At 39.2% G+C, this 15,637-nt stretch overlaps 1 protein-coding gene across 1 annotated transcript; it reads right to left on the minus strand.

Moving 5' to 3' along the window:
- Positions 1 to 33: 33 nt before the first annotated feature.
- LOC309713424 (testicular acid phosphatase homolog) lies at positions 34 to 14,774 on the minus strand. Its single transcript, XM_082545058.1, has 13 exons — positions 14,495 to 14,774; positions 7,690 to 7,827; positions 6,586 to 6,719; positions 5,435 to 5,530; positions 4,396 to 4,482; positions 3,288 to 3,434; positions 2,951 to 3,049; positions 1,952 to 2,047; positions 1,378 to 1,510; positions 1,062 to 1,144; positions 841 to 947; positions 395 to 576; positions 34 to 188 (listed from the first exon to the last, which is right to left on the minus strand). The coding sequence occupies exons 3-13, from the start codon at positions 6,673 to 6,675 to the stop codon at positions 79 to 81; spliced, it is 1,230 nt and encodes a 409-aa protein (XP_082401184.1). The 5' UTR covers positions 6,676 to 6,719; positions 7,690 to 7,827; positions 14,495 to 14,774; the 3' UTR covers positions 34 to 78.
- Between the last annotated feature and the right edge of the window lie 863 nt (positions 14,775 to 15,637).

The following is a 15,637-nucleotide window of genomic DNA, read 5'->3' on the forward strand; positions in this document are numbered from 1 at the left end:
TCATATTACAGTGAACATTAGTTGGGAAGCATTTTTATATTTATATATTTCATGGTACAAGTGTGTCAATCATCTCTGCTACACTTCCCTGGAGTACTGTCCTCTCCGCCTGAGGATTATCACCCCTATACTGAATAACAGCGCCACCGCCAGGAGTCCCACAGCCACTGCAAGAGCTGTTATGGTACCTGTGGGAGACAACAACTGTTTAGCTATACATGGCAAATATCCAAAAGCCTTGATATGTTTAAATGAGGCAGTGTGTTCTGAATAATCCCAGACAATCCCCCCCTCCAAAAAAAACCCCCCAATAATAATAAACATGTTGCAGAGAAACCTGGTGGCAACACCAAATACAGACATAGACACAGATTATAAACTTTATCTTGTTCACCTGTGCTTGACCATTTTGTCTTAAACCCACACTCGGCCTGCCAGTCATCTGCCAGTACGTCCTTCACCAGCTCATTAAACAAGGATAAAGGACAAGGGCTCAACCCGTTACATTCTGGCACAGGGTTGGGGTAGGGGTTGTTCCGAGAGTCATTGTGGTAGTGCAGCTCCACAGAATAGGATCTGGGTAATTATTAGGACGAATCCAATGAGAGGACACACATCTGTAAGTGTTATGCAAATGTATTTGTATTATGTGATGCTTTCACAACTGCAGCCCTGGGCGGCTGCCAAATTTCCTCAGATCACAAAGGAAAGGTATTTGCTCGGTGCATCCAAACAGAAAACCGCGATACCTCAAAATGTGGTGGGCATCTGACCTACATAGTGTGCTTGAATATGCAAAAGAGAATAGTGCAGGAAATAAAACTGGAAGGAAGTCATTACCCATCATGCTCCTGGTAGAACTCAAAGAGTTGACAGGCAGCGTAAGGAGGAAGAAGCCCGTTATACACGTCCAGAGCTGCCTGGAGGGTGATGAGTGTAGAGTCATGCTGGAACGAGGAACAAGCACCAAAGCAATAAGAAGGCGAGGAGATACAGTACATCAAGCAGCAGTTTACACAGCAGATTATAAATGTGTGCTCGTACACAAGCAATGCACTTACAGCTGAGTACATAATGAATTTGAGAGTGCTCCCTTGCTCTACAGCCTTAGAGAAATTCCTCAGGATGGCATTCAGCAGGACCCCTGGAGAATTACCACAATGTCAACAGTGCAAATTAATTTTTCTCACATACCAAGACAATCCTTTTGACCTTATTGAGCATCCTGTCTTGGCCCTGTAATCATCTTTGTCCCATTAGCTCATATGTGCTAATAAACAAAGCTTCGGCCAGCAGTCACATGAGATAAACAGAGCTTCTTCTTTTTTTTTTCCTCTTGAGTGCTCTAAATTAATTGCCTCTAATGTGAATTCCCACCTCCCGAGAGCCTGGCCTTCTCTTTTCGCTTGTGACTGAGGATGCTGTACATGACCTCAAAGGAAGCTATTCTCTTCAGGGTGTCCAAGACCTCTTGGGTGGCCCAGCGTGGCAGAGTCAAGTTATGAATCCTCTGCAAAAGAGAAGAATGTTCATTACGGCACTGCCTTACGCTAATAATCACATTATACAACATGGCAGCAAACGAGGTTTAAATGGCCGTACTTTATAGTTTCTATTATCCCGTCTATTTTTAGCACCAGTCTGAAGATAACAGATGCTCATTTTGCAAGTTTGAATGAACATATTCAACCTGGCCTAGAATCCACCCATCTCATTATGCTTTAATTATCATTTCAATATGTTGCCCCATTCGTCTTTTACTGTATGTATAAAGTGATTTCCCCGCACTCCTACCCTCGCTCTATTTCTCTGGAGATACTTTGACGAAAGCACATTATTGTTCCTTTTTTGTGTTTTTCTCTGTCACTTCTCTGCATCTGGGTTTTGTAGCAGCTTGTAATGTGCATAATACAGGTAGCAGAAATATTTGTGGGCTTGCTTTAAAGTATACCTCACAGTTAAGAGTGTCGTGGACCCTCCATATTTTTTTACCAACCAGCTTGGACACGGGGTAGCCAGTGTGGTTAGAGAGAGCCTCCACAAAGTACTGCACAGGGAAGAAAAGAATAAGGACATCAGTTTAAACTCTTTAAATAATAAGGCTCAAGGGAACACAACAGTTTAATTACCATTTTTATGAGTAACATTCCATTTATTTATGGATATTTGTCCAGGCACACTGATTAGATATCTATTTTAGGGGTTTATAATCAAAAATTGCATAAATTAGCATTAGTAGTTCATTAATGTGGCGATGACTGTAAGTTTAACCTTTGGTCAGATAACACGGTGATACGTGGCACCAGTTTGGTTCGTGTATATACCTTGCAGGTACTCTGCCTCCAGCAGAGGGTGTTAAAATTCAATGCAGGATGCCCTGGCCTGATCTCAACTATCACCCTAATAGGCCGCATGTGGGACTCCATTTAATTAAAACCATTTTATTGTAATTCTTAATCTAATTCAATCTAACCGTTAATTAGTGTCTCTGAGAATGTGAGAGAAATTGCACTGTGCAGCTTTTCGTAGGCACTGGAGTCACCGTGCCTGAGAAAATCACTGAGAGGACATGATGTCTTCAGCATAACAAACACGTCTACTAGAGGTGCTGATTACGTTGACATCAACAACTGTGAAGTATATACTTACTGAAATAGGCATTTCAGCATGTGAGTTAATTTACAAATTAGGGCCGGGATAAGCAGACCAGGAGAGGCTGAGGTAAGGACACGATTTTGTTTGCAGCAATTTTGATTGTGTAAGCCTGATGATATTAAACGACGGGGTTACAAACAAGTTTTCACTGGTTAGCAGGCACATGACTCACGGAAAAGATATGCTGAACACAAACTGGGCTGTGAGCATTCACGTCACTGAACAGATGCTGATGGGCTACAGAACAGTGTATTTAGAGGTCTGTCTGGCTGTGTGGAGACGGCCTTTGTCTTACCTGGTGAGCTTTAAGGAACTTCTGGTAGGGATGACTCTCGAAGGTCTCCGTCATCATAGCGCTGAACCTTGGACAGTCTTTACCTGGAGACCTCAGCAACTTTAAAACAGCAGTTAAACATCAGTGGAAATAATGAACGTTAACTCGAGGTACTTCTTGTGGGCACAAATGTATGCTCATTTCACACTTTAACACTGTGGGGAATCACAGCTGGGATGCACACAGATGGCCGCATGGAGCTACAGAGAAAAGCCCAAAATAATTTATACAATTTTGTAATCAGCTTTGCGTGGCTGCTGCTGTGAAAAGAAAATATTTATGTGGCTCAGCAGCCCACCTTGTCAAGGGCTCTGGGGATGGTGTGCACTGGAATAGGCCGCCACAGTAACTGGGGCATGATGGGTCTGGTTTGGGGGAACATCCCAGCAAGGCAAGCCTGGGCACTCATCAGAGTGCGGTCGTAGTCAGTACTCCGCACATATATCTGTTGTAATCACAGAGAGTACATGGCATTAAAAAGCATTCATATGCTGGTACTGGAGTGGTTTCACTGATCCGACTATGTGCTGTGTTCTGGGGTAAATGAGGCTTACATTTCTTTTCTACATTTAGAAATCTCATTAAAGTTTTTGCCTTTATTTTTGCAAGCAGTACTCATCCCAAGTCAACTGAGGTACTTCCTTAACCCAAAGAGTCATAGAAGAGTCAAATGAATGAGAAGGAAAGGGGAGGGGGGGACAATCTGTCTTGCTGTGATCTCTTCTGACATCAGTCTTCCCTCTTCTATAGCTCTCTGTCACTCTCTATCAGGTTTTTACACATCATAAATCAAGCAGATAAGGTTGGATGTTCTTGTGATACCAGGAGTGCTTCTGTTTTGCCCCCCTTTTGTGAACGTAAAACAGACATGGCAACACGCGAAAAGGTATGGCACAAGTTCACTGAGATTTAGGCAAGAGATTGTCAGTGATAAGTTCTGAGAACAGCTGTCATTAGTTGTGGTAATTGTGTTTTGTTTAAGAGAGAAAGACGAGCACTTAAAGCAAGAGAAAAAGGAAGGTAACGAGTATGACAAAGCAGAGGCAAAAAAGAAATTACAAATCTCTTATAATGTCAGTGTGTTTAGGATCCAGCACACAGAAGCTGCATATTTGCTGACAGCTGTACTTTACATGAAGCCCACGGGCTACATTACCCTCCCATGTTTAGCACACTGCACGGTCATGACAGTGAGTTCACCAAAATGAGTCAGGCTCATTAACTTATTGTATGTTTTTACAGACGTGACAGATGGTGACTGCTCGTACGCGCACTTGATTTTACAGGGCACGCATGACAAGAGGCTTAGGAAGCTCACAACAGAGTTCACCTAAACAAAGATGGGGAAGGAAACAGCAATTAACACGCAGATACGCATATGTGTTTGCATACACAGATACACCTACCTCTTTGCTGTTATAGTCTTCACTGAGGAAATTTCCGTAACGCCTCCTTAGAAACCGGCCGAGTTCAAACTGCTGTTTCATGCCCAGCTGGAAGGAAAATTGCCAGCATTTTACATTTTTAGCAGAATTTGACCTTTTGACTGAAAACGCTGCAGATTTATGGTCCTAATCAACCTTTTTACATAGATAAGCAACTTTTACCCTGTTACCAGTGTTTCTCAAAGACAAAATAATGAGTTTATACACTGTAAAGCAGCTAATTGCCCGACAACAGAGCAAAGTCACAGGAGGAAGGAATTTAATTAAAGCCCGAAGTCTGTTAAAAGTGTATTTTATAGTGAAAGATTTTAAGTAAATGAATTCAGCAGTTTTTGAAGTACAGTGATGCATTCATTGTGTTAAGCCTGTGATCCTCCTGTTTATGAATTTCTTGTCAAATTATAAGCATAAAGTCTCTATTATTATTTTTCTTTTGTTTGACTTTTTCACCTATATTTTAGTGAACTGTGTGTCACCCCAGTTCAAGTATGGTGGCCTTAAAGCGCAAAACAAAATAACATTAAAGAGAAAACTAGAAACATTTAGAAAGGACATACTTTGTAAACTACTGAAATGTAATTTTCTGTTTTGTTATTAATTTTAAATGTCAGTGGTTTTTTTGGGTTTTTTGGGGGTTTTTTTTAAAAAAGGTTTATGTAATATTCTTGTGTTCTGTTGTGTAACTAAATTTTTTTTCCTCTTGGTGTTATTTTCTAATTTGTTTGTTAAGATAAATAACAGCTTTGACTGTTTTGTTGTTTGTTTCTTGCTATGCTGTTATTATGTATTTTGTTTTATTCTTCTCTTTTCTAAAATGCTGTATTGCAATTTCTACAATTTTTGTTTCTTCTGCACTGTAGGGCCTCCGTACCACCGCCCAAATGATTTTGTGTAAAACAAGAGCTAGAGTAAAACTATTAGACAATTCAGTTTATACAACCAAAATCTCTTCACGTGTTTTGTTAACAACAAACCAAAATGTCAATGACAAATCAAGTACCTCAGTCAACTGTCCGAAACCCTGAGCCCACACTTCCTCCCCATATGGATCCCTGGGATATGACTCAATAGGTGATCGATCTCCGTGCCGGAACACCTGAGCAGCAAAACAGATATTGTCACATGATGCCATGCTGCTGTGTTAGCATTACACTGCACACTTAAACAAGATTATCACCCTGAGACAGAGGTAATAAATAGAGATCTGTGACTGTGGACAGCGTGGGCAGGATTTGAGGCACAAGTGTCATTCTGATGATGTCATCAAGGCACAATCGTTAGAACTGTTGCATTAGTGTTATTACCTGACAGCTCACTTTCTGAGCCGTGACATAACAGAAAGGTTGAATTAACGGGATTGTGCACACATCTGATTCACTCTTGTTGATCCCACAGTAATTTTACAAACCACTCGAGTGAAACACATCATAAAAATAACACAATAACACAAGCACAAGTCAGCAAAGATCCAAAGGCTTTTGAATATAATTGCTGCACAACAACATGAGATTTTTTTTATGTATGTAAAGTAATTAAATCAATAACTAAAAATAATAGTTTTCAAAAAAAAAAAAAAAACCCAAAGATTTGTGAATCTAAACTCAATGAAATTCAGTGGAGCTGTATACGAGGTTGCTGAAGACTAGCAGGAATTTAGTGGATTTAGCTGATAACACACTTTTATTGTCAAGCAGTTGGTTAAGCCGTAATAGTTATGTAGCAGATATATAATTTTATTGTATGCTGTCCCAAGGTAAGTGGTTAAAGCACTTAAGCAACATACACATACAAGTTTTTTTTTAAAGGATACAAAAAAATAAAAAATATGAAACACCAAATCATAAGAATAGTGTGATTTCTTTTTCTTAAATCATTCAGTTGGGTAATAAGGTGTTATGTAAAGAGGTTTATGTATAAAGCTGCAGTGTGTGGGAGAGATATGCTAGACACTGTTGGAGTTTAGGCTCAAAGTAATCCTTTGTTACACAAAAAAGTGCAAAAACAATAATACTGATCGGGCAGGAAAACTACAATGCAATCAGTAACCATGCACAGCAAAGTGTCTTCCAGATTATATAATAATCACAGGATTCAACAAAGAAATGCTGTCAAACATCTTGTGGGGGGGAGGCGACAAATGGGGGAACTTACAGCTACAACAAACTTCAGCACCCGGCATTCAGTCAAACAGATGCAGCAGAGAAGGAACAAACAGCCCAAACTCTTCTGCAACTTCTGCATCTTTTCAGCTAGTCGAGGGTCACCTGCTTTACAAAATTCTTTCACTGAAAGACGAAAAGTATCAAGAAAGTTAATCTATAAAATCACAATTTCCCATTAAATAAGGGAACAAAAATCAAATCAAATCAAATCAAATCACTTTTATTGTCACATCACATGTGCAGGCACACTGGCACAGCACATGCGAGTGAAATTCTTGTGTGCGAGCCCCACAAGCAACAGAGATGTGCAAACACAACAACACAAACGAGCAAAATACAAGAATGGCCAACCTGAAACTAATAAATATATGTACAATATATAATAGTGTATGCATTTCTGGATGTGTATACTAAATATTTTCCTACGTGTGTGTGTGTGTGTGTGTGTGTGTGTGTGTGTGTGTGTGTGTGTGTGTATACACATTTTTACAAATTAAATAGTAAAAAAATAAAATAAAATAATAATAATAATAATAAAATATATAAAATATACAGAGTTGAATATGTGCAAAACAAGTGGCATTTATATAAAAGAAACAGAAACAGTGCAGTGATGGAGATAAAGTGGGCTGTGTGTACCAGTCATGATCTTAGGATATGGTTTATATTATTATTATAATATTTTACTCGAAGTACATGTTGACTATGATAAGAGGAATCAACTAAGCATGTAACATAATCATTGAAATATATATATATTTTTAGTGTTTTTAGTGTTCTTTCTTTCCAGTTAAGAGAAATTATTATTATGTTGTGATTCAAACATTAATTAAAACCTTAAAGCGCAATATGCAGCGTGCGCATGCATGCAACAAAATGCTTTTTTTTTTAATATAAATGAAGATTTGCACTTACCTCAGCTGCTTGTTCACATATTTTGGTGTTGTAGTACAAATGATTCGCAGACATATAGATATATATATGTGTGTGTGTGTGTTTGTGTGGGTGGGTGTGTCAAATCCTCACTCACACCCAGGCTGACACTAAGTGCATGTTTCAGTAAATTTAGGCAGTGCTTTTATAGCCTCCCTACCTGGCCTTGCGTGGGTGTCGCTCTCTCTCTCTCTCTCTCCCTCTTTGTCTTTCTCTCCACCTCTCCTCTGGGATTATTGGTCCCAGTCTATCTCCATTGTCAACTGGAGTCCAAGTCACTGTCTCCTTCTATTCCCCGCTGCGCACATGACATGACAGCCCGCCACGGCAGGCATTTTTGTGTCAGCTTCTGATCTTATGAAAACGTGTGACCCTTGTGTGGATAATTTCACTTTAAAAGCACCCCCACATTTAGATGCTTTACAATAGCACCATGACAAAGTGTAGATGCACCCACCTGGCTTCTAAAATTGTACTCCTGCATGCGTAAACACACATGTCCTCACTTAAGCACTGGCCCAGAGCCACAAACACTCATTATAACTTGCTATGTCATCCACTGTTGGTTTTGCCCTAAAATTACAGGGCCTGGAGTGTTTTCCCTTACATGGCACACATGTAAGTATCTGTTAGTATCAAAGTAGCTTTATGAGATACAATGGGATTAGTAAGTGTAAAGATTTAGAGCTATGCAGCGTTGCCATCGTGTTTGATAAGTGTAAGATAGCATCTTTTGTAACAAGCAATTTAAAGTATTCACTGAGGTGGCGTGTCAGAGTAACATTTTAGATACTAAATTAGGTTTTATAGATAATGATCTGCAAAGAAAAAAAGAGCATAACTGGCAGCTTGTATACTGAGCGAGAATCCCGCGTACTTTGTTAAAACAACAACAAGATTAAATGTGTCCAGTTCTGCTTTTAGTTTGGTGATAATTTATATCTTTATTCTTCTGTTTGTATAGTTCACTAAAGTGTTTTCTAAAGGCTTGTAGATTTTATCACAATGCCACTTCAGTTGTTTATGTATGCAATGCTAATTATGTGTACTTTATGCAAAGACTAAAATGCTGTTAGTTTTTGTCCTTTTAATGCAGACTGGGATTTATTTTCAAGAAGACAAAAAAAATCAGGTATTATTATTTCTTTGCCTTATAGTAATTTTTACAGTGTCACACAGTATTAACAGAAACACACTGGATTTAAAGTATTTTTAGTTGCCACAGTTTAGCTTGTAACCTTAGTGTAATTGGTTTTGCCCTCATGTTTCGCGTATTTTACTTTTTTTCTCTGCTTTCCATGTTTCGCCTCTCTTTGTCTTCTTGTTTCTCTGCGACTTTATTCTTTTCTGTTTTTTCTTAATTTAAAGGTTAGCCCTTCACATGCTTCTGTGCTATTACTTCCTCTCTTTGTTCTCTTCACACCCACTTTAGCGTCTGATTCAGTTCACCTGAGCCTTATTAACATTCTCCCTAGTGTGTAATCTGCGTGTTTTCCGTCAATCTTTTCCATATCATCATGTGATCTACCTGTTTATTCCTGGTTATTTTGCTTTCCTGGTTTCCTTGCTCCCTTTCTGGAAACTCTGCGAGACACTTGAGAGTTCTGCATGTTCCTGCAGAGCCTTTTGTTCTGTATTTTTCTCTAAGTCATTAAAGAACATTTTATTTGACTGCCTGCTTGTTGGTCCTTTTTAATGTTCTGCATGGGGACCATTAAAGAACTTTACCTTAAAGAACTTGTGATAAAGTCCATTGTAGCAACTATAATGCCAGCTTTTAAAACGTATATGTGCACTGACGTTCAGCATATGTCGGAACTAATTTAAAACTCTGATACTGTGCAGTGGTCTGTGTGTACATCTGTTTAACCCCTTCAATTCCACACCACAGCACTACACAGTAATCCTCTCACTGATACACAAACACAGACACACACGCATGGGGGCAACATGTGTGTGATACAGACTTTGGTACAAGTTGGCTTTGAAAAGCACCCCTTTAAAAATGGGTCAGCGAGTCCACCTGCACTCATCTCACAGTAACATATACATATATTTGCATATCCATTTAGGGTTTTTAGTGGAGGATAATAAATGCTTTTTACAATATGGGGCCAAAAGAAACTCATATATAATGTAAAATCACATCACCACATTTGCATATTTGTTTGAAAAATGCTAAAATTCACACACTGGTTCATTGAAGGGTCGCAAAACATGCATGTACACGCACACACTCTCTCCCTCTGTTGCTCTCATAAACATAAAGCACCAACACATACACACAGGCAGACATCTCTCACTCGATCAGTTTCCCTCCCCCGAGTGGCTATAGTGTGGTTTTTCCCTTTTTTTTCTTCTTTTCTTTCGTTTTTTTTGTCTTTGCTGAAATAATTGCAGCGATTTTCAAGACCGTCGCCATGGCAACGCAGAGGCTGATGCGTGTTGACAGAATCTGTTGCAGGGCGACCGAGAGACTGAAAATGGGAGATAAGAGGTGGGAGGAGATGTGATGAGTGGCGTGTATGCGTGCGCATGCATGTGTGTGTGTGTGTGTGTGTGTGTGTGTGTGTGTGTGTGTGTGTGTGTGTGTGTGTGTGTGTGTGTGTGTATGTGTGCGTGTGTACGCACTTGTGTGTGTGGAGCTGATGATGGTGTTGGCGGTATTAGTGCTTCAGTCCATATGATGAATGGAGACGAGCAGTATGGGACATCTAGAACGAGCCTCAAGATCAGGAGTGAACAGTTATGAGTGTATGAGAGAAGAGCTGGTGGTGGGGGTTGGGGGGAGGAAGGGGGTGCTATTTTAGTCTGGGCGTTGTCATGGAAACTGCAGCCTCACTACAAATGGAGACATCCAGAACACATGGATCGTCAAACAAATGGCGTGCGTAAGGCTCAGCGTGAAGCTACGCCATGGCTGTGCGACACTATGCCATCTGAGTCGAACCCACCCCCACCCACACAGACACTCACACCCCTCTGCAGCCTGATAACAGTGGCATCTTCTTCATCGCAGAGACTGAATATCAATGGGAGGGTGGTGGTAGTGTGTGTGGTGTGTGTGTGGTGTGTGTGTGTGTGTGGGGGGGGGGGGGGGGGGGGGGGTTGCTTTTAGGGGCCAGAGGAGATGGACAAACGGTTGGAGTCACTAAGTGAGTCAGGAGTCTCAGTGACAGGCAATGGTGTCCATTCAGTGAGTCGCAGCCCCTCTCTGTCTGTCTTTTAATTAACAGTCTTCCCTCCACTCCTCTGCTCTTGTCTCTTCTTCTGTCTGCCGCTTAACTCTCCGTCTCTCTCCCATCCTCTTCCTCTTCGCCTCTATCTCCCCCCTACCCCTCCTCCATCCCCCTCTCTGAAGGACGGAGGTATTCCCACATTTCTCCGTTGCTATAGCAACACTGCAGCGAGAACAGGAAAGAGAGGACGCAGAGGCAGGCAGAGACGAGGGTGGGGGTGGTGGTACTGGGAGGGTGGAGACACGGTCAGGAGTTGGGGTAGAGAGGATGAGAAGGAGGGGTGTGGAAGCGGCCTAAGATGAGGGGATGTGTGAACAATGCTAATGCTAATGGTAGCAGCAGCAGCAGCAGTAGAGCAGCCAAGTGATGGTGAATTCCCCTCTCGTCATGCTGGGTGCAGACTCACATGCCACAGTCTCATTTGCATAAATGTCACTGAGAATCTATTTTCTCTGTATGTTTCTTATGATCACTGATGCTGTGCACAAAGTGATACTGAAGACTGTGTCCGCTTGGCCATTTGTTTTTTTTCTATAGAAGTCGCCTCTAGTTTCAATCATTTCTCAGGCATTGTTAAGAAGAAAAAGGAAACAGACTAGCCTACCTGGTGTATATAGCTGGCAATGTGCTACATGCTTATTTCACTGTGATTCAATCAGCATAAACTGGTGCAGGTCAAATGACCCATTAGACAAAGATGTATCTGTGTAGATCACGCACAGAAGCCATGTGAAGACCACAGCTATTTCATATCGATGTCATCATCCCCTTCAATCAGAACAGAACACAATCTCATTATCTCTTCATATATATCGTAAGCCAACAGAACAAAGCAGTGTTGCATCAATTTCCCAATATGTAAAGATGTGAAGCAAGCAAAGCTCATGTGGCCTGCAAACAAGCGCCCACATCCTTCCCTTTCCTCTATAAAATTTTGACTGCTTGTGCAAAACTCAGTAGATCAGCCCTGAGTGAAACAAATATATCATATCAAATATGTATCATGTAACCCACAAACATGTATGACTGCTTAGACTGTTAGGTACCTGGAGTACTCTGCTGCATGTCAACAACCTGGCTGTCTACTCAGTCAGTAACTCTTCTTGTCAATATTCTTAACCCCCTCAGGACAAAAACGTCCATCTTTAGGAAAAACAGAGAATAAGCAAAATGGGCATCTAAAATCTGGAGAGGTAAGTGTATTCTATTCTCCATGAATCATCTTTTTAAATACCAAGAAAAATCTCATGTTTTTGATACAAATAAAAAGACAATCCACCTTTTCTTAGGAACTCTTTTCATGCACAAACACATTTTCCTCTGAATATATATCAAGTTTAGAAAACACTTTGCTAATATCAGATAGAAAAATGCAACAATGTAACAATTTTGCTTACATCATTTATCTTGGAGTCAGAGTGAATCTCTTTAGGCATTTTAGAAAATAATAAAAAAAAACTGGACAAGCAACTGGTCAGTTTCAAAAATATCTTCAATACAAATTAAATAAAAAAAAAACAATTTCTGACAAATTAATTTACAAGGAAATTAATATTTATATTATATATTACTATATAAATAATGTATTATATTCATTACTTATATTCACCACCCACTAACTCTCACAAAAGTCAGTATATCTTTCATTAGAGAAATTACAGTCTTGTACATTTTGATCACCGTATCATATTTTTGGTACACATGGAAGTATCTGTTTATATCTGTGGGCATCGATGATATTAATTTTGCCTGTCTATGGAGAAATGTTCTGCTATTAAATTATTGTTTTCATTTTACTATTTGTGTAATCAAACTTCAAATCATAACCCCCTTTTCTGAAAAAATGGGGCTGATGACCAGTTTAAAGGGTTTTCCACACATTCTGACTAAACAAAAGCTAACCCATCAAAAGGAATCCTTAAAATTGCCAGGCCCACAGTTGGTACTACTGCAAGAAATGCACCAAACTAGAACAGGGGTATGGTATACTACAATGTTCAACACAACTGGCTTGACAATGACCCACACCTCAGTTGGCAATAGTGGTGGCAGTAGTTTTCATCTTTCTCTCTTAGTTCAGGCTTTCTGCTTCAGGCCTCACATAAAAAGGGGACATTTCACAGGTCACATGATTCTTCATGCACACAAAATGATGCCTATGAGTGTCACCTAATTATGATAACATGTTGATTAAAATCTATAAAGAACATAAAAAGTAACTGCAAAAATGTGACACTCTTACAAAAAAGACAAGGTTAACTCTGCAGAAAATTATGACATGCGGATTTAGTTCACACAGTGGTAAAATAAAAATTTTAAGTTAATTATTTTATCACTGAGTGCGCTCTCAGTGCTACTGTTTATGTCCAAGGCGACCGCAGCAAATTAGAGTTCTGAAACTTTAAAATGGATCCGTTTAGTCATTAAAAGTTACTGTCCCACAGCCTAATAAAGACGACATTGAAATCACTTTAGTTTGTTAGCAGATCAAAGTGAAATTAATCTTAATTTGACTGAATGGATTTAAATGTGTGTCCTGTTTCCTAGCAGCTTCCAGCAGTGTAAAACAGATTAAGCAGCAGATTAGAATCAAGAATAAAAACATTTAGACATTTTATGAATAACAAAATGAATACATGCACATTCTAGTGGCAATGCAATTGAAAAAATTCTTTAAACAAAAGAATCTTTGAAAAGGTGATCATTCGAACAGAAACTCACGATATAAACTGAGGTTGTGTATTCAGTATAATTGATCACAGTGATTTATCCAGGTAAAAAGAGAGCCGCTTTCATAACACAGAGAATTCTGACTTTAAACTCGACAAAGGTTCCTAATCTACTGGTTCTTAAGGCAGCTCCCTAACACGAGAAGAAATTTTTGAGCACAAATCTGAGAAAACTGTGTTGTTTGTTGTTCTTCTACAAGCTTAGCCCACACTTTGCTGGAATGACTATGGATAAGCAGACTTGGTCACATGTGTGCTGCTGCACTGTTGTATTGTTGTCAGGCATTTATTATAATTTCTTCCACTGTTTGGGAGATCAAATTCTCAGGTCAATTTGTTGCTTAACATTAAGATGGATCTGTTTTGACTGTGCTTGTCAGTTGGGCTTTCTGTCTAGTGTTTGCATTTTCTCCCTCAGCTTGCTTAGATGTTATGTCTTCTTTTATAACTCCAAAGTTACATGTTGTAGGTGATTCAGTGTTGCTAAATTGGCAGTATAGTATTAGTGTAAGCAAGGCAAGGTACAAGGTGTTATCTCAGAGATGACAACCTGTCCAGACATGTCCATTGTCACCTGAGTTGTCACAGTTAACATAATAATTAGGCTATAATTATTAGATAATATACCGTATTTTATGCTAAAAAATAAAACTAGGATTCAAGGACATAGTTACAAGTTTAGCTTTAAACTCAAACTTTAAAAAGGGAAGCAATTTACGGTAATTGTATACGTCATTTGCCACAAACACTGAATGTTTTTTAAGTGCATAATTGTGCATAACAATTATGTATAAAAATATTTAATGACAAATGAGTGTACATCAAGCATCAGCTGTGCTATTTCTTACTCTTGCTAACTAAGCTAGCTTTGTAGGGCTAACCACTGCTACAGTGTGTAATTTTTCCACTTTTGAAAAAAAAAAAAGTATGAATTCAAAGATTTAGAAGTTATTCACCGAATTCATGAGCAGTGGAGTAGCAGGTGAGCTGATTTTACCTTTGGACAGGAGATTCAAAATACCATTCCCTGGCTCATGTCAAGTTGTTGTGCTAAGCTATCTGCTTGCTAGCTGTGGCTTCATATTTTGCTCCTTCACTGGCTTGAGTGCTAGAGCTGAATATCTGAATACCACTACAGCATCAAAGTAGGCTAAAAGTCTCTACATAATTCATAGTGCTATTAAATGCATAGAGTGCCACAACATTAACAAGGCAAAGTAGAGGCATTGCCCTATACCTGCAGTTACGGCAAATCAATATTCAAGTAAGTGTAATAATCTAATAACAACATTAGCTCCACTGCCTGAAAAATGTGTTAGTATGTGGGAGTGAATGCACTGGGGAACAATTTACTACAGATCTTCCTCCAGTAAATACATAGGATGTGTCAGTTTACGATGTATGCTGGAAAGAGAATATTAATAGGAAAGTAATTACTTTAAACCTCCTCACCCACCATATACCTTCCCTACAGTGTAACAAACACTGGTGAGGTTTCTTTGTGTTATATTGTGGTAGCACATAACATGATTATAAAGCAATATAACAAAGCCTGCTTTGTGTTTTTTCAAAGAGGCTATTTCAGATTGTCATTTGGATTCATCACCAAGAGATATTTTTGTCTCTGACCTAATACAGAAAATTAGACTCTAAAATGGTCTGATGTGTTATTAATAATAGTCAGATTTCCAAAGCACCTTTATATTATTTTTACATTTTGAACAGCCCTACCTTATATACATTATTTTATGCATAAACAGTCGTAAGAAATACTAATTTCAATAAAAGTATTTGCGCATGAGTAAAAACAACTTAGAACACAAGCAAACCAGACATAAGTTGCCATCAGCCTAATTCCCCACACACATAAAGCAGCGGCTCTATTTCCAAACCCATTTGGCAATATTCAGTGGAGAGAAAGATATACAGCTTTTTTTTCCGGGTGACAAGTCTTGTTGGTCAGGTTGAGTGTTTTATCCCCAGTAGAGGGAAAGAACTGTCTGGGGTTACAAGGGCTTCTGAGTGCTTGCAAGTTACACGAGATGGCTATACATGTCTAGCAAAAAGAGTCTCCCTATGGTATGTTTGTTTATCTTCTATGCCTGGATTAATAATTGAGTTATTTTGGGTGAAAAATGAA

The sequence above is a fragment of the Aulonocara stuartgranti genome, assembly GCF_965226115.1.
Source record: "Aulonocara stuartgranti genome assembly, chromosome: 8".
In the NCBI taxonomy this organism is placed as follows: domain Eukaryota; kingdom Metazoa; phylum Chordata; class Actinopteri; order Cichliformes; family Cichlidae; genus Aulonocara; species Aulonocara stuartgranti.